The 22,097-nt window shown below is 43.3% G+C and overlaps 1 protein-coding gene across 1 annotated transcript; it reads left to right on the forward strand.

The window, feature by feature from the left end:
* Positions 1-5,236: 5,236 nt before the first annotated feature.
* Positions 5,237-6,175, forward strand: LOC130869274 (olfactory receptor 6B3-like). The gene has a single exon (XM_057761276.1). The coding sequence runs from the start codon at positions 5,237-5,239 to the stop codon at positions 6,173-6,175; it is 939 nt and encodes a 312-aa protein (XP_057617259.1).
* The last annotated feature ends 15,922 nt before the right edge of the window (positions 6,176-22,097 follow it).

Raw genomic sequence — 22,097 nt, forward strand, 5'->3', positions numbered from 1 at the left:
TTCCTTTACCTGGAATGAATCCATAGCTTCTCATATCCCATGTAATAAAAGCATAACCTCTCCCCCAAAGTAATATATCTATTGACTTAAATTTTGAAGTCAAGATAACTTAAATATTTATGTTGGCTGAATCTAATAAATTTTATAATCCAGTGTTTCTTACCAGCCAAAAATATAAAGACAATACAATAACATACAGGATCCTGACTTTCCATGTATTTTCCATCGTTACATTGCTTGCTACATTTTTTATTAATCTACTCCCTTTTTAAAGACTTTCTTTACTCTTTTCCTTTTCTATCCCAGGTCTATGCATATTTTTAAACACACTAACCCGTGTAGAGGTTTTTCCCATCCGAATCTGATTTTACTACATTTCTGTAATCTTTTCTGTCTGCATGAGCCAAAACGCTAAACCTGCAATGCAGCATGCTGGTGGAGCGTGTGCTGGTAGCTTAAGCCCACAGACAGAAGCTAAGAGAAGGCTATCTGTAACAGTGGGCTGAGTTCCTGTCGCCCGACTCCCGGATGCCTGGCTAGCTTATGCCCCGAAATAACAACACACAAATTGTATTCTTTTAAACACTGGCTGGCCCATTAGTTTCAGCCTCTTATTGGCTAATTCTCACATCTTGATTAACCCATTTCTATTAATGTGCGTAGCACCATGAGGTGGTGGCTTACTGGGAAGATTCTAACCTGCATCCATCTCAGAGAGGAGAGCTATGGCGTCTGCCTCACTGCCTTCTTCCTCCCAGCATTCTGTTCTGTCTTCCACACCTACCTATGTTCTGACCTATCAGGCCAAGCAGTTTTCTTTATTAATTAACCAATGAAAGCAACAGATAGATAGAAGACACTCCTACATCAGCTCTCTGTACTGACATCATGTAAGAGGCTGTGGGAACCAACCAGGTGTCTTAGTTCATGGTGTACTAACAGCTGAAGAAATGAAACCCTGTACTGTGGCCAGAAAGAGAGGCATGAGACTAGGAAACCAAGTTTGATTCAGTTTTTTTGTTTAAAACTTTTAAAGCCTTCTCAGGTCTTAGGTGGTTCTATATCAGACAGTGGTCACCATATGAAGGTGGAAGTTTCTGTCCCCCAAGCAGCTCCCAAATAAATATACTGAGGCTTATATAAATTACCAATACTTGGCCAATAGCTCAGGCTTGTTACTAGCTAACTTTTATATTTATGCTAATCCATATTTTTTATCTATGCTTTCCCATGTAAAGAGATCATCTGCTGCCCCCCCCCCCGTTTCTGGTTTGCAACTCTTCTGGTGCTGCGCTCTTCATCCCAGCTTCATTAGTTTGGCTATCCTGTCAATACTTCTTTCTGGCTACTAGCCAATCAGCTTTTTATTAATGAGGAGAACAACACGTTTTCAAGGTGTAAAGGATTATTACATAAAACCCCCAGGGAGGCTTTAGGATACATGAGCTGAGAGGGGAAACAATGGAGGGGTCAGTAGAACTGAGATCTAGGAAAATGAGCCCCGAGGGCACTAATGCTCATAGAATCCATCAGATCCTTCCATACATGCGAGATCCTTATGAGTAGAGATCTCCTGTGATATCCAGTACCTTTGATGCTTTATGGTTCCCAAGGGCTTAACAGAGCCACCTCTGTATTTACCCATTCCCCTTCTTCACCCACCTTGGTCACACAGGCCTGGGTTCCTGCTGAGGCCCAGTCTGACTCTCAACACAAGCCCTTGCATAAATGTTGAACCCAGGACCACAGGTGACACAGGGATACTTGATACAGTGCTCCTCCAGTGGGGAGCATAGCAGACAGGCAGAAAGGCAGGTGGGGAGGTGACTAATGAAGCCAAGACACTCCACGGGTTGACAGGCATAGGCAGCATCAGGGGCAGCCTGCCCCAGAGGCCCTGATCCAGCTCATTACCAGTGTGGGCAGCTTCATCAGCTGTGAGTAGTAATTGGTCTCTAGAGACACTGGGCTCCAGCTAAAAAGCCCTAACTCTTATTTTCCCTAATTAAGGAGCCCATGTCCTAAGAATTCGTCTGAAGCTCATCTAGTCACTGTGGACAGCCTGGGAGTCACCAGCCAGGAAGGGGCTCCTCCAATTCCCAAAGTCTGTCTTCCAAGTGAAGCTTCCAGAGTTCCAGGTATCTGGATACTACAATGAGTGTGTATTGATGGACACTGTGTAAATACACATCTATTAGCACTGTGCCAAGTGTGTATGGATGGGAAGTGTGCTCAGTCTGATGTGTCCCTGTTCAGGATTTCTGTGCTGTGTGTTGTTGAGTCCTGTGTTGAGAAAGCACAGATAGATGTTGGTTGACTAGGAATCAATGGGTGCTGTGTTGAGTATGGATCTGTGAGAATTGTGCTGAGTGCATATTTGGAGGTCCATGCTGAAGGCATAGTCTGGGGTGCTGTGCTATGCCATCCCATTTAGCAGCACACAGCTGAGTCAGCGCCCTGCTGCACAGAGCACATCAGAGCACATCTGATCCCTTCCATGGCGTGGTCCTGTGCACTGGCTCAGATAGGAGGGTAACCTCTGAGCTCGCAACTACAGACTGACATGGGACAGGACACTCTCACAGGCTCCCATGGTACCTCCAGTATGCAGAAATTTCTCTTGGTTTCTTGCATGGATCCGAGTTTGATCTTTATCCGTGAGGGCATTCAGTCTGAGGGAACTGGCACACCTGGCTTGTAATAAGAGACCCTCTGGCTCCTTATCAAAACCCGTATGGCCCTCTAATCACTTCAAGAGCCATGCAATCCAGCATAAAAATGAAATCATTCTCGGAGTATCTCACACATGGGATAACCTGTGTCCTGGTCCACTTCTCCTCAAGATCAGTGAGGACCATAGCCTGGTCTTAACACAACAGGCTTCTATTCCCTCATTATTAATGAAACCAGAAGTTCAAAATTAATAGGGATCTGGGGCAGGAAAAGACATGGAAATCAAGAATTGTAAACTACACAATGTGGATACAGCTGTGAACAGGTGCCTGGGCCACCCCAAACTCTGACAGCCATCAGTCTTCAGGATATGAACCAAGGGTCCACAGACTTCTGTAAGTATATACTTATTCTGAAATAGAAAGTTTGTTTGCAAATGCACACAACCATGGCCCATGTTCTGGTGAATCCAGGATGCAGCTCTGAAGGGGATCAGTTTGCAGACCAAGGTCTTCTCCATCCCATGGACCCATTGTTAGTTATCCCACACACAGTGATGGAGAGCCACATCCTAACAGTGAGCACAGTCTGTGGGTATGTGCAGTCATGGATGGGGACATGAGACACAGCTCCCCCAGTCTATAAACAGTATAAACAATCCCTATCTATAGAAGAGTGTTGATGTCCTCCACTGAGTAACCTTATGTCTACATCAAAGCCCTCTGTGACCACTTAGCTGGGAAGAAACACAGACACACCCTGGACCGTGTCCAAGGGCAGATATTCAGATCCCAATGGCAGTGGCTATTACTGAACTGACTTAAAGGAGGCTGCATGATGTCCTGGAAGATGCTGAAACACACACTAGCATTTTACAGCAGGGACGACTGCTTCAATGGCATCAATACTTCCCTAAATTTGAACCGGTCTCTGGGAAACTCGTTTCTAGGAAGTTCTTGCAGACAACTGCTAGATGATCCCCAGGTGGTGGGGCTATTGCTTCCCCAGCTGCCCACTGTAGTGGGTGGATCTCTGAGAGACTGGGCAACCCCTATAGAGCCTTCTTTGGTGTCTATATAGTTTGGAGACAGCCAGACCTTGTCCTGAAAGTGCCTACCCAGCCTGCAGGAAACTTGCAAGCTTTTGCCATAAGTGTTCATTCGGCCGCCTCCATGTCTGTGCCCCACTGGAATGCATGTCCACTCCAGCCACTCTTGAACTGTGTTATTCCCCCGGTCTCAGAGCACTGAGCTCTGTCTACCCTGGAACCCCTCACAAACCCCCTTAGTTCTTCTAGATGCCTCAGCCCATCCCCTGTTCCCTGTGCTCTCTTCTGAGGCCCCTGAGGAGAATCACTCCACAAATGACAGCACTCATTCTAAAAGTTCCTTTGTGTTCTTGTTGCTAGTTATGTTAATCTACAGCTGCCCGCATAGTCTCATAGATGCTGTTTAAAGTCAGAGCACAGTACTGGATACACTTCCCATCACCAGGAGCAGGAAGGGCCTGTGGGTTACCATGATTCTCACCCATCCACCTGCTAATAGGAAGAGCCAAGACCAGGATATGGCACCAACACTTACGACATAGGTCCTTGGGTTGCCCCAACTTATAGTCCCCACAACTCCATCCTTAGATGTCCTCATTTCACCCAATGCCCCTGGACACATCCAGCTGTGGGACCTCTTTCCCTGAATCTGAATAAAGTGCTACACCCCAGTTCCCTCCCCAGATCTCTGTTCTGTGTCCTTCAGGATTACAATCCGGGTCCTGGAGAGGATTGTTCATCGATTTTGAGACCAACCGACCCTGCTGTGACTTGAGGAATTGCCCTAGACCTCCTCTGGCCTCAGTTTGCAGATGTTCACATTGAGCTGGTTTCCCATCAACGTCTTTAGACAGAATCAAGGTAGGCAGAGATGCTATCAACAACATATGGAATGTGTGTCAAGGAGTGTGAGAAAATATGTATGAATTTCTTCTAGTGTGTGCATGTCTTCTTGCTAATGTGGGGTGAGGAAGTGATTAATTACATGAGCGAGCCAACTTTGGAGATCTCACTCCATCCCAGACCCCCTAAGCCACTCAAGCAATGCATTCTGGGAGGTGAGGTATGATCCTCAATATACATGCCACCAAACAGAGGTAAACCATGCCTTCATCTATACTCACTCTAACTTTTTGTGGAATAGGAACATTGATTAATATTTTCAACCCCTCAGGGTAGAGGGTATGGACCCATAAATAGGGAAAGAAGCATGGACCTGTCTAAATATACCACTCCAGACTGGGACCATATGTACAATATAGACATATTACATCATGATTACCTATATTAAGCATATCCTCTCCATGTGCCTTCCTTATTACTGCATCCAAACACAAGTACACAGGTCTTCCCAGTTTAAGACCAGGCAGGAAAACTAATTCCTTTCCCTGCTGCTCACAGGAACCAGGACCGCTCACTGACTTCCACCCAAGGCTACTGGCTGCTCCCTGTTCTCTCCTCAGCTAACACTTGGCCCTTCCTATTGGCCTGTGGATCTTTTGCAGGTGCAGAAGGATGAGGGGGGAGAACATCACCAGGGTCACCACATTCATCCTGCTGGGCTTCCCCACAGCCCCCAGGCTGCAGTACCTGCTCTTCCTCCTCTTCCTGCTCATCTACCTCTTCGTGCTGGTGGAGAACCTGGCCATCATCCTCACTGTCTGGAGCAGCGCCTCTCTCCACAGACCCATGTACTACTTCCTGGGTGTCATGTCCACCTTGGAGATCTGGTATGTTTGTGACATCATGCCCAAGATGATGGACGGCTTCCTCCTGCAGAGGAAACGCATCTCTTTCATTGGATGCATGACTCAGCTCTACTTCTTTAGCTCCCTGGTGTGCACGGAGTGTGTACTCCTGGCTTCCATGGCCTATGACCGCTATGTGGCCATCTGCCATCCCCTGCGCTACCAAGTCATCATGACCACGGGGCTGTGTGTCCAGCTCGTGGCCTTCTCTTTTGCTAGTGGCTTCACAGTCTCGATGATCAAGATCTACTTTATCTCCAGTGCCACCTTCTGTGGCTCCAATGTCTTGAACCACTTCTTCTGTGACATCTCCCCTGTCCTTAAGCTGGCCTGCATGAACTTCTCTACTGCAGAGCTGGCGGACTTCATTCTGGCCTTCATCATTCTGGTGTTCCCTCTCATAGCCACCATCCTCTCCTATGGACACATCACCCTGGCTGTGCTGCGTATCCCTTCGGCCACAGGACGATGGAGGGCCTTCTCCACCTGTGCCTCCCACCTCACTGTGGTCACCATCTTCTATACAGCCTTGTTTTTTATGTATGTTCGACCCCAGGCCATCGATTCCCGGAGCACAAACAAGCTCATCTCTGTTCTGTATACGGTCATCACACCCATCTTGAACCCCTTGATCTACTGTCTGAGGAACAAAGAGTTTAAAGAGGCCTTAAGAAAGGCCTTGAGCTTGAGTCAAGCACCATCATAGGAGGGAGGGCATCTTCTGATACCAGAGCATCTCATGATCATGTACCCTTGGTGATGAGGATGTGGAAACACTAGGCATTGCTAGTGCTGAAGATACTTAGAGCATCATTTACATCCTTTGTGGATTAGACATAACAGGCACTGTTTGGGTAGTGATGCCTTTCTATCACCTTTTACATGTGAGGAGATCAGGACTTGGTAAAAATTCAATGCATTTTCCCTCCCTTTTAAAATATCATCCAAAATTCTATAAGACTGTAAGCCCTTCAGGGCCGGAAAGGTGAGGTCTGCAGTCTCAGTAGGTTTCAGTATGGGGAAGTATAAAAATACTGAAAATGGCAAAATGAGCCCCAGGAGTCCCCAAAGCAGAGTGTATCTGGGAACTGTGAAAGTATCCCAGACTTATTGCAACTCACAGGGCACGTTATGAGACTGTTCTGAGGAATGAGCTTTAGCCTTTCCCTTCAGACGCTCTCCTTACAGCCCTTCTGCTGCTGAAAAAGTGTAAAGTCTTTCTACTCCTTGATTTGATCGCAGTCAAATGAGGAATATGTCTTCCTATTGTTATTGGTTCCTTAAAGACCACCAAAGTGCCTGCTGTCACTGAACCAATCAGGAGTCAGGCTGGGTGTGATGCTTGTGGCATGGGAAACAGAAGCCTGTGGAGGTTCCTGGGACAAGAAGATAGAAAACCCACAGGAGTCGGTTGAGGAGAGCCTGGGTAGTGGGGCTCCCACACTTTAAAGCAGGAGTCATTGGGGTTTGTGCTGAAAGATGGAGAAGGGGAAAGGAAGTCCAGATAAGCCCCGCGGCAGCGAAGCTCAGAGGCAGGAAGCAGCTAGAGGGTGCAGAGTACAGAGGCGCTGATGGGTTTAGAGTCCGGTGTTTGCTAATGAGGGAGATGGTGGGTCAGTATCCCCTGCATACACAAGCCTCACCACTAAAGTATGAAATTTTCTATGGCCTACTTGCAGCTGTTTAGCAGATGGTGGAGAGACTTGCAGGAGATATAGGCCTTTTCAGGGGTGATTAGCAGCCCTGCAACTGAGCAGTGAACAAACTGGTGAGATTGGATGGGCATGGTTTACGGGAGCACTGGGGTTATGGTAGAGAGAGTACAGAATGGGCTCTTTATAAAACATTTACCATTTTGTTGTTACTATGGTAACAAAAGTCATGCTAGCGAGCTCCTCTTTGCTGTGTACAATGTCTTCACACCCATCTTAGGGATATCGAGGTTTGTCCCTCCTAAAAACTTTTCATAGTGTATGTGGAATGAAAATATTCCTTCTGCTTCTTCTAGTTGCTTTTTCTATTCTTTGATAAGATATTCAAACACAGCAACTTATCAGGGAAAGTTTATTTGGCTCCCAGTCATAGGTTATAATCCAGTTTGGTACAGGAGTCCCAGTGGCAGGAACCTGAGGCAGCTAGTCACATTGCATGAGCACTCAAGATAGAAAACGCAAACACCAATCACCCCGATTCCCCCAGTTCCCCTCATCCTCTCCTTCACACTTTTCTCTCCCCATCACCCCTCATCCCCATCCCACCCCACCCCCCAAGATTCCAATTTTTTGCCCATCAATCTTGTCTATTTCCCATAGCTGGGAGGATATCTATATGTTTTTCCTTGGGTTTACCCTCTTGTTTAGCTTCTTTAGGATCACAAATTATAGACTCAGTGGCCCCTATCCATGGCTAGAAACCAATTATGAGTGAGTACATCCCATGATCTTCTTTTTGGGTCTGGGTTACCTCACTCAGGATCGTATTTTCTATTTCCATCCATTTGCATGCAAAATTCGAGAAGTCATTGTTTTTTACCGCAGAGTAGTACTCTAATGTATATATATTCCACACTTTCTTCATCCATTCTTCTATTGAGGGGCATCTAGGTTGCTTCCAGGTTCTGGCTATTACAAATAATGCTGCTATGAACATAGTTGTACAAATGCTTTTGTCATATGATAGGGCATCTCTTGGGTATATTCCCAAGAGTGGTATTGCTGGGTCCAGGGGTAGGTTGATCCCAATTTTTCTGAGAAACCGCCACACTGATTTCCAAAGTGGTTGCACAAGATTGCAGTCCCACCAGCAATGGATGAGGGTACCCCTTTCTCCACAACCTCTCCAGCAAAGGCTATCCTTGGTGTTTTTGATTTTAGCCATTCTGACAGGTGTAAGATGATATCTCAAAGTTGTTTTGATTTGCATTTCTCTGATCGCTAAGGAGGTTGAGCATGACCTTAAGTATCTTGGGGTTAAAGGAAGGTTGGATTGGGGAGCAGGGAAACTCATACCTTAGTTAAGGGAGCCACCTAAGGGTTGGCAAGAGACTTGAACCTGGAATGGCTACCAGATGCCCAGGGCAATGTCCCCAGTTAGTTCATTGGGGCACCTGAGGATAGGGAACCTGAAATGAACCTATCCTATAATCATACTGATGAATATCTTGCATATCGCCATAGAACCTTCATCTAGCGATGGATGGAGATAGAGACAGAGACCCACACTGGAGCACCGGACTGAGCTCCCAAGGTGATAATGAGGAGCAGAAGGAGAGAGAACATGAACAAGGAAGTCAGGACCATGAGGGGTGCACCCAACCACTGAGACAGGGGGGCCGATCTATTGGGAGCTCACCAAGGCCAGCTGGACTGCTACTGAAAAAAACATGGGATAAAACCGGACTCTCTGAATGTGGCGGACAATGAGAGCTGACGAGAGGCCAAGGAGAATGGCACAGGAACTTTCATCTGGCGATGGATCGAGAGAGAGACAGAGACCCAATTTGGAGCAACCGTCTGAGCTCTTAAGGTCCAAAGGAGGAGCAGAAGGAGGGAGAACATGAGCAAGGAAATCAGGACCACGAGGCGTGCACCCACCCACTGTGACAGTGGAACTGATCTATTGGGAGCTCTCCAAGGCCAGCTGGACTGGGACTGAATAAGCATGGGTTGAAACTGGACTCTCTGAACAAGGCGGACAATGAAGGCTGATGAGAAGCCAAGGACAATGGCACTAGGTTTCGATCCTAATACATGAACTGGCTTTGTGGGAGCGTAGCCTGTTTGGATGCTCACCTTCCTGGACCTAGATAGAAGTGGGAGGACCTTGGTCTTCCTGTAGAGTAGGGAATTTGGACTGCTCTTCAGTATCGAGAGGGAGGGGGAGTGGACTGGGGGGAGGAGAAGTGGAGTGGGGATAGGGGGAGGGGAGCGGGGGGAGGGGGCAATATGTGGGAGGAGGGGGAGGGAAATGGGAAACGGGGAGCAGTTGGAAATTTTAATTAAAAAAGAATAAAAAAATGAGAAGAAAAAAAAGAAAACTTTAAATAGCAGCAATAATAAATAAAGGCGATTAACTTCCAAAAAAAAAAAAAAGAAAGAAAACGCAAACACTTGTGCTCAGCTAGCTTTCTCTTCTTCATATGGTCCAGGACCCAAGCCTAGGGAATGGCACTGCCCACTTTTTTTGTAGCTCACTTCAATGAACTAATCAACATAGTCCCTCTTGTGCATGTCTAGAGGTTAAATATTTCCTAACAGGGGTGCCTGGAGGCCTGTCCCCGGACATTCCAGGTCATTGATGATTGAAACTAAATGTCACACTATCAAAATCATTGTACAGATTTAAGACAATCCCAATCAAAATTCCAACACCACTGTTCACAGTGATAGAAAATAATCTTAAAATTCATGTGGAAAGACAAAAGGCTTTGGATGGCCAAAGCAAGCCATAGCAAAAAGAATACTGTTGGATGGTTGCCAGCATCAGCCTCAGGTTATGCAACAGAGCCGAGGCAGCATGATACTGGCACAAAAATGAACATGCAAACTTACGGAGAATAACAGTGGACACAGACATTACCATGCATAGCCTTAGTAACCCTTTTTGACAAAGATGCCAAAAATATACATTGAAGAAATACATCTTCAACAAATGGTGCTGCAGAAACTGGATATTTACCTGTAGAAGAATGAGGTTAGATCATTGTATCTCACCCTACACAAAAACTAACTTTAAATGGGTCAAGGACTTTAATATTAGACCAAAACCTCTGAAACTGTTAGAGAAAAAGTTGAGACAACACCTGAAGCTATGGATCTAGGCCACGATTTCTCAACAGAACTCCAGTTAATCAGGAAATAAAAGCAGTTTACCAATGGGTCATTATGAAATTTTCTCTACAGCAACGGAAATAACTGAGAGCCTATAGGATAAAAAAAAATCTGCAAGCTACATATCTGACAGAGAATTGATATCCAGGTATACAAAGAACTCAAAAAAACTTTTAAAAAAATCAAACAACCCAATTAATAAATGATATATAGAGAGTTCCGAAAGTACGACTCATGGCTATAAACATATGAAAAATTGTTCAATGTTACCAACTATCAGAGAAATGCAGAGAGCGAGACTGTCAATGCTCATATTTCTTTATTGCTGGGCATCTCTTTGGAAGTGGTCCCCAGGAAGACTCCCTGCTTAGGAAATCCTATCTCCAGATGCCTTCAGAAAGTAGCCCAGAGATGTGTCTCTTGGTTAAATATAGGTTCCATGGGTTGACAACAATGGTTAACTGTAAGAATGGGGTTTGGGGCGTGTACAACATAAACAGCGCACAGTCCTGATAATCGGCTGCAAGTCAAGCAAGACACGCGCTTGTCATAGCTCTGAAATCTGTGAATGGGACCTCAGTTGACAATGGCTGTTTCATATGCAATTAGTTAAAGAACTCATACTGCAAATTCATTGTAGATTATCTAGTTGTCTTCAGACAATGACAAGGGTCTTTACAAGAGAGAAACCAGCAGATTTGACACACAAAGGTGAATAGATGAACATAAAGTAGAATGATGCTACTGAATGCAGAAATCACCAGAGCTGGGAGAGAAAGAAAGAGACTCCTAATCCAGAAGATTGTGGAGAGTAAAGGAAGTTGGGGAAAGAGGACAGAAAACTGTGGGGAAAACAATCCACAGGGAAGAAATCTACCAAAACCTGTAGGCTAGGTTTCTGTCCCCCCAGAAGCTCCCAATAGAGACTTATATTAATTACTAATGCATGACCAATAGCTCAGGCTTGTTACTAGCAACTTTTACATTTATGTTAACCAATTTTTTTTTATCTATGCTTTGTCACATGATGTTTCCTTCTTTCAATGCAGCATAATCATCTCCTGCTCCCTCTGTGTCTGGCTGCCAACTCTTCTGACTCTGACTTTCTTTATCCCAGCATCCTTAGATTGGTTGTCCTGCTTATACTTCCTGCCTGGTTACTGGCCAATTAGCCTTTTATATTATTTTTTAAAAAATTATTTACTATATACCCAATCTGAGTTCCCATTCCATCCCCTTTTCACATTCCCTCTACTTACCCCCACACCAATCCCCATCCACTCCACAGAGAGGGTAAGGCACATTGCTTTGGAGAAGTTCCAAGACTTTCTCTACTATATCTAAGCTAAGCAAGGTATCCATCCAAAGAGAATATGTTCACAAGAAACCAGTACAAGCAGTTGAGATAAATCCTGGTGCTACTGCCAGTGTCCCCTTGGTGTAGGAGGTTCTTCTTTCTATGTGTTGCTTTTATTGGTCAAATAAAGAAGCTGCCTTGGCCTTTTGATAGGGCAGCCCTTAGGTGGGTGGAATCGACAGAACAGAAGGCTGGGAAGAAAGGAAGTGTGGCAGATATAGAAATGGGTTAATCAATATGTGAGAGTTAGCCAGTAAGAGGCTAGAGCTGATGGGCCAGGCAGTGTTTCAAGGAATACAATTTCCATGTGGTTATTTTGGGTGTAACTAGCTGGGCAGGACAGAACAAGGGACCCACCCTCCGTATAACATCCCCTCAAGTCTGCCCCAGCCATGAAACTGTCAACTACATTCAGAGGGACTAGTTTGGTCCTATGCTTATTCCTTCCCAGTCTGGATGGTGTTGGAGAATACCCATTAGCTCAGGTAAACTGTTTCAGTGGGTGTACCCCTCATGGTCTTGACCACTTTGCTCATATTCTCATTCCTCCCACTCTTTAGCTGGACTTTGGGAGCTCAGTCCAGTGCTCCGATGCGAGTCTCTGCCTCTGTTTCCATCAGTTGCTGGATGAAGTTTCTATGGTGATAGTTAAGGTATTAATCAGTCTAACTACATGGCAAGGCCAGTTTGGACACCCTCTCCTCTATTGCTTAGGGTCTTAGCTGGGATCATCCTTGTGGATTCCTGGGAATTTCTCTAGAGCCAGGTTTTTTGATAACCCCATAATGGCTCCCTCAATTAAGGTCTCACATTCCTTGTTCTCATCTCTGTCCTTCCTCCATCTCGACTATCCCATTCCCTCAAGATCTCTTCACCTCTCCCCTTCTCCCCTCCTCTTACTCTTCTCCCCTCCTTCTCTCCCACCCCTATGTTCCCAATTTTGTCAGGTGATCTTGTCTACTTTCAATTTCCAGGTGGATCTATATATGTTTTTCTTAGGGTTCACCTTGTTGCTTAGCTTCTCTAATATCATTTGTTTATAACTAGTATATATCCACTTATGAGTGAGTACTTATCATATTCATCTTTTTGTGTCTCTGTTACCTCACTCAGGATGGGTTTTTCTAGTTCTATCCATTTGCATGCAAAATTCAAGATGTCATTGTTTTTTTGCTGCTGAGTGTAAATGTGCCAGATTTTCTTTATCCATTCTTTGGTTGAGGGGCATTTAGGTTGTTTCCATGTTCTGGTTATTATAAATAATGTTGCTATAACATAGTTGAACATATGTCTTTGTAGTATGATTGAGCATCTTTTGGGTATGTGTCCAAGAGTGGTATTGCTGGATCCTGAAGTAGGTTGATTCCCAGTTTTCTGAAAAACTACCATGCTGATTTCCAGTGGTTGTAAAAGTTTGCATTCCAACCAACAATGGATGAGTGTTTCCCTTACTCCACATCCTCTCCAGCATAAGCTATCACTGGTGTTTTTTATCTTAGCCATTCTGACTAGTATCTCAGAGCCATTTGATTTGCATTTCCCTGATGGCTAAGGATGTTGAACATTTCCTTAAGTGTCTTTCGACCTTTTGAGATTCCTCTGTTGAGAATCCTGTTTAGTTCTGTACCCCATTTTTAATTGGGTTATTTGGATTACTGATGTCTAATTTCTTGAGTTCTTTATGTATTTTTGAGATCATACCTCTGTATGATGTGGGGTTAGTGAAGATCCTTTCCCATTCAGTAGGCTGTCTTTTGTCATATTGACTGTGCACTTTGCTTTACAGAAGCTTCTCAGTTTCAGGAGGTCCCATTTATTTATTGTTGCTCTCAGTGTCTATGCTACTGAGGTTATATTTAGAAAGTGGTCTCCTGTGCCCATGCTTTGAAGGCTACTTTCTACTTTCTCTTTTATCAGGTTTAGCGTAGTCGGATTTATATTGAGGTCTTTAATCCATTTGGACTTGAGTTTTGTGCATGGGGATAATGGATCTATTTTCATTCTTCTACATGTTGATATCCAGTTATGCCAGCACCATTTGTTGAAGATGCTTTCTTTTTCCATTGTATATTTTTAGCTTCTTTGTCAAAAATCAGGTGTTCATAGGTGTGTGGATTAATATACAGGTCTTTGATTAAATTCCATTGGTTAACCTGTCTGTTTTTATGCCAATAATAAGCTCTTTTCATTACTGTAGCTCTATAATAGAGCTGGATGCCTCCAGAAGTTTCTTTATTGTAGAGAATTGTTTTGGCTATTCTGGGTTTTTTGTTTTTCCATATGAAGTTGAGTATTGTTCTTTCAATGTCTGTGAAGAATTGTGTTGAGATTTTGATGGGAATTGCATTGAAGCTAAAGATTGCTTTTGGTAGGATTGCCATTTTACAATATTGATTCTACCTATCCAAGAATGTGGGAGATCTTTCCATTTTCTGAAATCTTCTTTAATTTCTTTCTTCAAAGACTTAAAGTTCTTGTCAAATAGTTCTTATCACCGCAAGATATTTTATGATTTTTTGTGGCTATTGTGAACGATGATGTTTCTCTGATCTCTTTCTAAGCTCCTTTATTGTTTGTATATAGGAGGGTCACTGGTGTTTTTGAGTTGATCTTGTATCCTTTTGCATCACTGAAGGTATTTATCAGCTGTAAGAGTCCCCTGGTAGAGGTTTGGGGGTCACTTATGTATACTATCACATCATCTGCAAGTTGCAAAAGTTTAACTTCTTCCTTTCCAATTTAAATACCTTTGATCTCCTTTTGTTGTCTTATTGCTCTGGTCAGAACTTCAAGAACTATGTTGAATAGATATGGAGAGAGTGGACAGCTTTGTATTCTTCCTGATTTAGTAGAATTGCTTTGAATTTCTCTCTATTTAATTTGATGTTGGATGTTGACTTTGCTGTATATTGCTTTTATTATGCTTAGATATATTTCTTGTATCCCTAATCTCTATAAATCCTTTATCATGAAGGGGTGTTGAATTTTGTTGAATGCTTTTTCAGCATCTAATGAGAAGACCATATGGTTTATTTCTTTCAGTTTGTTTATATAATGGATTACATTGATAGATTTTCATATGTTGAACCATACCTGCATCTCTGGGATGAACTGACTTGATCATGGTAGATGATTTTTTATGTGTTCTTGGATTCAGTTTGCCAATATTTTTTTGAATATTTTGCATCTATGTTTATGAGTAAAATTGGTCTATAATTCTCTTTTTTGGTTGAGTTTTTGTGTATCAGTATCAAGGTAACTGTAGCCTTATAAAATGTGTTTGGAAATATTCCTTCTGTTTCTATTATGTAGAAAATTTTGAGAAGTATAGGTATTAGCTCTTCTTGAAAGTTCTTCTAAAATTGACCACATATTCAGTAACAAAGCAAACCTCTGCAGATACAAAAGAAAATGGAGTAACCATCTGTATCTTATCGGATCACCAGGGTTTAAGTTAGAGTTTAATAACAGCACTAATTGCAAAAAGCCTAAAAATCTCTTAAAATTGAACAGTGAATTCTTGAACCACCCCTGGGTTGAGGAAGAGATAAAGAAAAAAAATTAAAGGCTTCCTATAATTCGATGAAAATGAAGGCACAACATACCCAAACCTATGGGATGCTATGAAAGCAGTGCTAAGAGGAAAGTTCATAGCATTAAGTGCCTACATAAAGAACGTGGAGAAAACTCACAGTAGTGACTTAACAGCACACCTGAAAGCTCTATAACAAAAAGAAGCAGATGCACCCAGGAGGAGTAGACCACAGGAAATAATGAAATTGAGGAATGAAATTAATAAAATAGAAACAAAAGAAAAATATAAAGAATCATTGAGACAAAGAGCTGGTTCTTTGAGAAAATCAACAAGATAGACAACCCTTATCCAAACTAATCAAAAGTCAGTGAGAGAACATCCAAATTAACAAAATCAGAAATGAAAAGAGTACATAATAACAGACACTGAGTAAAGCCAGATAATCATTAGGTCATACTACAAAAACCTGTACTTCACAAAATTGGAAAACATAAAAGAAATGGACAATTTTCTGGATAGATACCATATACCAAAATTAAATCAAGATCAGGTGAACAATTTAAATAGACCTATAAACTGTAAGAAAATAGAAGCTGTCATCAAAAGCCTCCCAACCAAAAAGGCCCAGGACCAGATGATTTTAGTGCAGAATTCTGCCAATCAGCTTTTTATTAACAATAAGAGCAATATATTTTCACAGTGTACAGTATTATTCCATAGCATTTTCTCCTTTTGTATAATTAAAAAGGAATTTTTAACCTAAACATAGTAGAACTATATATAGCCAAAACCATTATAACATAAGAATTACGGTTACAATATTCAGTCCATTTGTGTTTGGCAAAATTATAGAAAATATTATCTTATCTTGGTGAGTCTAAAGTTCTGTATCTAATTTACCTTTTTATCATAACTAAGAAGAGCTATAATTATAACTATCTAGTCTTCAACTCCATCAAAGACCCTGGAAGGATAGAATATTATCTGAATAAACAGGAAATGCATAGCAAGTGACATTCAAAAATTGAGAGACAGTCACCCAAGTTTCCTCTGTAATGTGGGGCATCTGTCCTTGGCCTATAGGACTAGAATATCTGACAGACTTTTTTGAGGAGCAGGGAATTTTGAAGGACTGCCCTACCTTGTCTTGGCAAAATTTGGCAGTCATCTTTTTTTTGTGTCCTGCTGGTAGAGTTTGAACAGTAACTGTCAGCAATTGAAGCAAGGGCAGTTTCTTTGCCCAAATGGCTACTTTTTGCCCTAAAGAAAACAAAATCCATATGGAGTTTCTTCAATGCCCATCATCTTCTCTGAAGTAGATTGGTGCTGCCAAGAGCAGATGTGTCTCACTGTCAAGAAAAACCTTAGATTATCAAACATATTAAATGTTATATTCTGTAGGTCTTTGAAGTGTTTCAAGTCCACTTATATATCTACATATATCTGTGTATAACCTTGAAAACATATGTAATATGACTATAAGTTTGACTAATATAGTTAACTATTAATATGTATTTCTTAATTATACAGTACATTTTAAAATGAGTTACATAAATACAATATCCCAAACAAAAATAGAAATATTCATATGGTAAAACAAAATCTATTTTAAATTTGTATCAATATACCTAAATCCATATCAATGTAAAATATTTTCAGATTAATAATTGGCTTTTGGGGATTAAAGTAGATACAATAATCTATCCTTTTTCCTTATCATTCCTATATTCCACCTTTTCTTTTTCAGAACAAGATCCATGAATCTAATTTTCTTTGTTCAGCTTTTTCTCTGACCATTTACAATAAAAACTTTTAACTAACCTCTCTTAAATGATAGCAAACATCTATAACCAATATTTTGGGAATGTGGCATTGTTTTCTCTAGACTACTTCCCATGGTCTGGGGCACTGGCATCTTTGGGCACACCTTGAGAAAATCAGGATAATTGTTAAGTCTTGGCTGGTGTGTTCTGTGAGGCAGTCACCTCAGCCAGCGGCCTTGAAGCTCTTCTGAGGAAACTGTAACAGAGGCATTTTCAAATGCTGGGTCACCTGGGCCATCTATTTTCATTGGTATCTGGTCCCTTGCTCTTAAAATACATAAACTTTTAAAAGTAACATGGATTTCTATATGAATATAAGTTTAGACTGTGCATTGTACATAAGTCAGTCAAAGATGATCTATTTTATATTTGAGCAGGTAAAATATACATCACGTGTCTTATAGTTCTTCTGGGTTTATTTGTTTATGATTGTAATCAGATTTTTTTAGGGGGGGTCTTCCTTGATAAAACCTGATTTTCCTTAACCTGGAATGAATCCATAGCTTCTCATATCCTGTGGAATAAAAGCATAACCTCTCCCCCAAAGTATCATGTCATTTGACTTAAATTTTGAAATCAGGATAATTTTAAAATATATATGATGGCTGAATCTAACAGTTTTTATAATCCAGTGTTTCTTAGCAGCAAAAGTTCAAAGACAACACAATAAAATACAGGATTCTGACTCTCTGTGTATTTTCCATCTTTACATGGCTTGTTACATTTATTATTACTCTATTACCTTTTTAAGGACTTTCTTTACTCTTTTCCTTTCTATCCCAGGCCTATGCAATTTTTTTTTACTTATTTATTTATTTTTATTCTTTTTTAATTAAAATTTCCACCTGCTCCCTATTTCCCATTTCCCTCCCCTCCTCCCAAATATTGCCCTCCCCCCACTTCCCTCCCCCTATCCCCACTCCTCTTCTCCTCCCCCCACTCCATTCCCCCTCCCTCTCGTTACTGAAGAGCAGTCCAAATTCCCTGCCCTGCGGGAAGACCAAGGTCCTTCTATCTACGTCCAGAAAGGTGAGCGTCCAAACAGGCTAAGCTCCCACAAAGCCAGTTCATGTATTAGGATCGAAACACATTGTAACCTGTTTAGAGTTTTTTCCCATCTGAATTTGATTTTACTACATATCTGTAACCTTCTCTGTCTGCATGAGGCAAAACCCTAAACTTGCAATGCAGCATGCTGGTGGAGCTTGTGCTGGTAGCTAAGGCTAAGAAAAGGCTCTCTGTATTGACTTCATGTAAGAGGTTGTGGGAACCCACCATGTGCTTTAGTTCATGGTGTACTGGCAGCTGCCAGGAGATCAAACTCCGTGAACAGTTTGGTGCAAGAGAGGTGCAAGACTAGGAAGCCAAGTTTGATTCAGCTTTTGTGTTCAGAACCTTCTAAAGCTTTCTCAGTTCTTATGTGGATCTACATCAGACAGTGGTCACCATTTGAAGGTGGAAGTTTCTGTTCCCCCAGCAGCTCCTGAATAAATACACTGAGGCTTATATTAATTACAAATGCTCAGCCAATAGCTCAGGCTTATTACTAGCTAACTTTTACAGTTATGCTAACCCATATTTTACATCTCTGCTTTGCCATGTGGAGGAATCATCTGCTGCTCTCTCTGTGTCTGACTTGCAACTCTTCTGACGCTGTGCTCTTCATCCCAGCATCATTTATTTGGTTGTTCTGTCAATACTTCTTCCTGGCTACCAGCCAATCAGCTTTTTATTAACAATGAAAGCAACACATTTCAAGGTGTACAGGATTATTCCACAGTAAAAATCCTCCAGGGAGGAATCAAGCTGAGGGAAAAGGGGAAACAACAGAGTGGTCAGGATAACTGAGGCATGAGGATGGGGCTTGGGAGCAGAAGGCCAGTTGAATCCATAAGATCCTTGCATACATGTGAGATCCCGGGGCTCTTGACATGAGTCGAGATCTCTTGTGATATCCAGTACCTCTGATGCTTTATAGTTCCCAAGGGCTCAACAGAGCCACCTCTGCATTTCTCCATCCCCCTTCTTTGTCCACCTTGTTCACACAGGCCTAGGTTCCAGTTTAGTTCCAGCCTGGCTCTCAACACAAGCCCTTGCATAATTGTTGAGCCCAGGACCACAGGTGACACAGGGACACAGGGACACTTGATACAGTGCTCCTCCAGTGGGGAGCATAGCAGCTAGGCCGACATTCAGGTGGGGAGGTAACCAGTGAAGCCAAGACACTCCACAGGTTGACAGGCATAGGCAGTATCAGGGGCAGCCTGCCCCAGAGGCCCCGATCCAGCGCATTACCAGTGTGGGCAGCTTCATCAGCTGCAGGGGGTAATTGGGCCCAGGAGACACTGGGCTCCAGCTAAAAAGCCATAGCAGTTCTTCCCTATACTTGAGGAGTCCATGCCCTAAAAATCTGTCTGAAGCTCATCTAGTCACTCTGGACAGCCTGGGAGTCACCAGCCAGGAAGAGGATCCTCCGTGTTCCCAAAGTCTGTCCAAGTGAGGCTTCCAGAGCCCCAGGTAGGATGAGTGCTTCTCAAGCCTAGATGGACCCGTGCTGTGATTTTAGAGTGTGTTGTATAATGTGTGTCATAGAGGAACTATGTGTGCAGTGAGACAGAGACCTCACCTGCATGTCCACACTGAGGCTGGGGCAGGATTCACCTCCGCAGTCACAGCACCTAGCATGAAGGCTCACAGTAGTGCATCAAAGGGTGTGGCGTCTGTAAGTGCTATGCTGAGTGGTCATCTTTGGACACTGCAGTGAGTATGTATTGATGGACACCGTGTGAGTACACATCTGTGAGCGCTGTGCCCAGTGTGTAGATTAGTAGTGTGCTCAGTCTGATGTGTCCCTGTCCAGGATTTCTGTGCTGTTTGTTGTTGAGTCCTGTGTTGAGTAAGCACTGATAGATGTTGGTTGACTAGGAATCAATGGGTGCTGTGTTGAGTATGGATCTATGAGAACTGTGCTGAGTGCATATTTGGAGGTCCATGCTGAATGCATAGTTTGGGGTGCTGTGCTATGTCCTCCCATCTAGCAGCACACAGTCTGAGTCAGCATCCTCACTGCACTGAGCACATCAGAGCACATCTGCTCCCCACCATGGCGAGGTCCTGTGCACTGGTTCTATCAGGTAGGATGGTACCCTCTGAGCTGGCAACAACAAACTGACACGGGGCAGGAACCTCTTCCTTTCCTCTCTTGGTTTCTTGCATGAACATGAGTTCGAATTATACCATGCAGGGACATTCAGTCTGAGGGAACTGGTACATCTGGCTTATGACGAGAGGACCTCTGACTCCTCATCAGTACCCATGGGGTCCTCTAGTCTACACAAAAGCCATGAGATGCAGCACGAAAATGCAGTCACCTTCAGATTATCCCACACATGGACTCGTCTGTGTCCTGGTCCACTCCTCTCCTCAAGACCATTAAGGACCATAGCCTGGGTCTTAACACAAGTGGTATATATTCTCTTACAATTCAAAATAACAAGTTCAAATTTAAGTGGAAATTAGGGCAAGAATGGACATGAAAATGGAAACTGCACAGTGTGGATACAGCTGTGAACAGGTGCCTGGGCCATCCCAAACTCTGACAACCATCAGCTTTCAGGAAGATGAACCAAGCATCCACAGATTTCTGTAAGTCTATACTTATTCTGAAATAGCAAGTTTGTTTGCAAGTGCACAATCCATGACCAACGTTCTGGAGAATCATGGATGCAGCTTTGAAGGGGCTCAATTTGCAGACCAAGGTCTTCTCCCCATGGACCCATTGCTAGTTATCCCACCCACAGTGATGGGGAGCCACATCCTAACAGTGAACACAGTCTGTGGTTTTGTGCAGTCATGGTTGGGGACATGAGACACAGCTCCCCCAGTCTATAAACAATATAAACAATCCCCGTCTATAGGAGAATGATGATGCCCTCCACTGAGTTTGCCTGTCTACGTCAAAGCCCTCTGTGACCACATAGCTGGGAAGAAACACAGACACACCCTGGATCGTGTCCAAGACTTGATGTTCATATCTTCGGCCTCTGAACTGAACTTAAAGGAGTTTGCATGATGTCCTTGGAGATGTTGAAACACACACAAACACACACTAGCATTTTACAGCAGGGATGACTACCTCAATGGCATCAAAAATGTCCCTAAATTCAAACCTGTCTCTGAGAACTTGATTTCTATAAAGTTCCTTGAAGGCAGCCCCAGCTGATCAATAGTTAGAGGAGCTATCATTTCCCAACCCACCCACTGTGGTGGGTGGATCTCTGAGAGCTTGTGCAACCTTTACAGAGCCTTCTTTTGTGTCTGTTTATTTTGTGGACAGCTAGACTTCATGCTGAAACACACTACTCAGCCTGCAGTTCATTCGGCCGCCTCCATGTCTGTGCCCCACTGGAATGCATGTCCACTCCAGCCACTCTTGGGCTGTGTCATTTCCCCGGTCTCAGAGCACTGAGCTCTGTCTACCCTGAGGTCCCTGTACACCTCCAACAGTGCTTCTAGATGCCCCCAGTCTATCCCCTGCTCCCTTGTGCCCTCCTCCAGAGGCCCCAAAGTAAATCACTTCACAAATGGCATGCTCCCTCTGCTAGTTTCTTTGGTCCACACATGCCAATCTATTCTCCCAAATGCTGTTTAAAATCAGGTATATGGGTCACCACATGGACCTGGATTCTCTCTAGTTTCCACCATCAGAACCAGGACAAGTCCTGTGAGCTGCCCTGATTCTCACCACCCACCTGCTAATAGAAATAGCTAAGACCTGGAGATGGCACCAGCACTTGGCACACAGGTCCTCTGTTGCACTCCGTCCCACTGTGCCCACAAATCCATCCTTAGATGTTCTCTCTTCACCCAGTGCTCCTGGACACATCCAGCTATGGGACCTCCCTCCTTGAATCTGAATGGGTGCTACCCCCTATATCGCTCAGCAGCCCCCTATTCTGTGTCCTCCAGGATTACACTCATGGACTTGGAGGGGATAATTCACCTGTTGTGAGACAAACCTTCTGAGCTGTGCCTTCAGAGACTGCCCTAGGCCTCCTCTGAGTGCATCTTCCACATAGTCAGTT

This window comes from Chionomys nivalis, chromosome 2 (genome assembly GCF_950005125.1).
Source record: "Chionomys nivalis chromosome 2, mChiNiv1.1, whole genome shotgun sequence".
Taxonomy (NCBI): Eukaryota; Metazoa; Chordata; class Mammalia; order Rodentia; family Cricetidae; genus Chionomys; species Chionomys nivalis.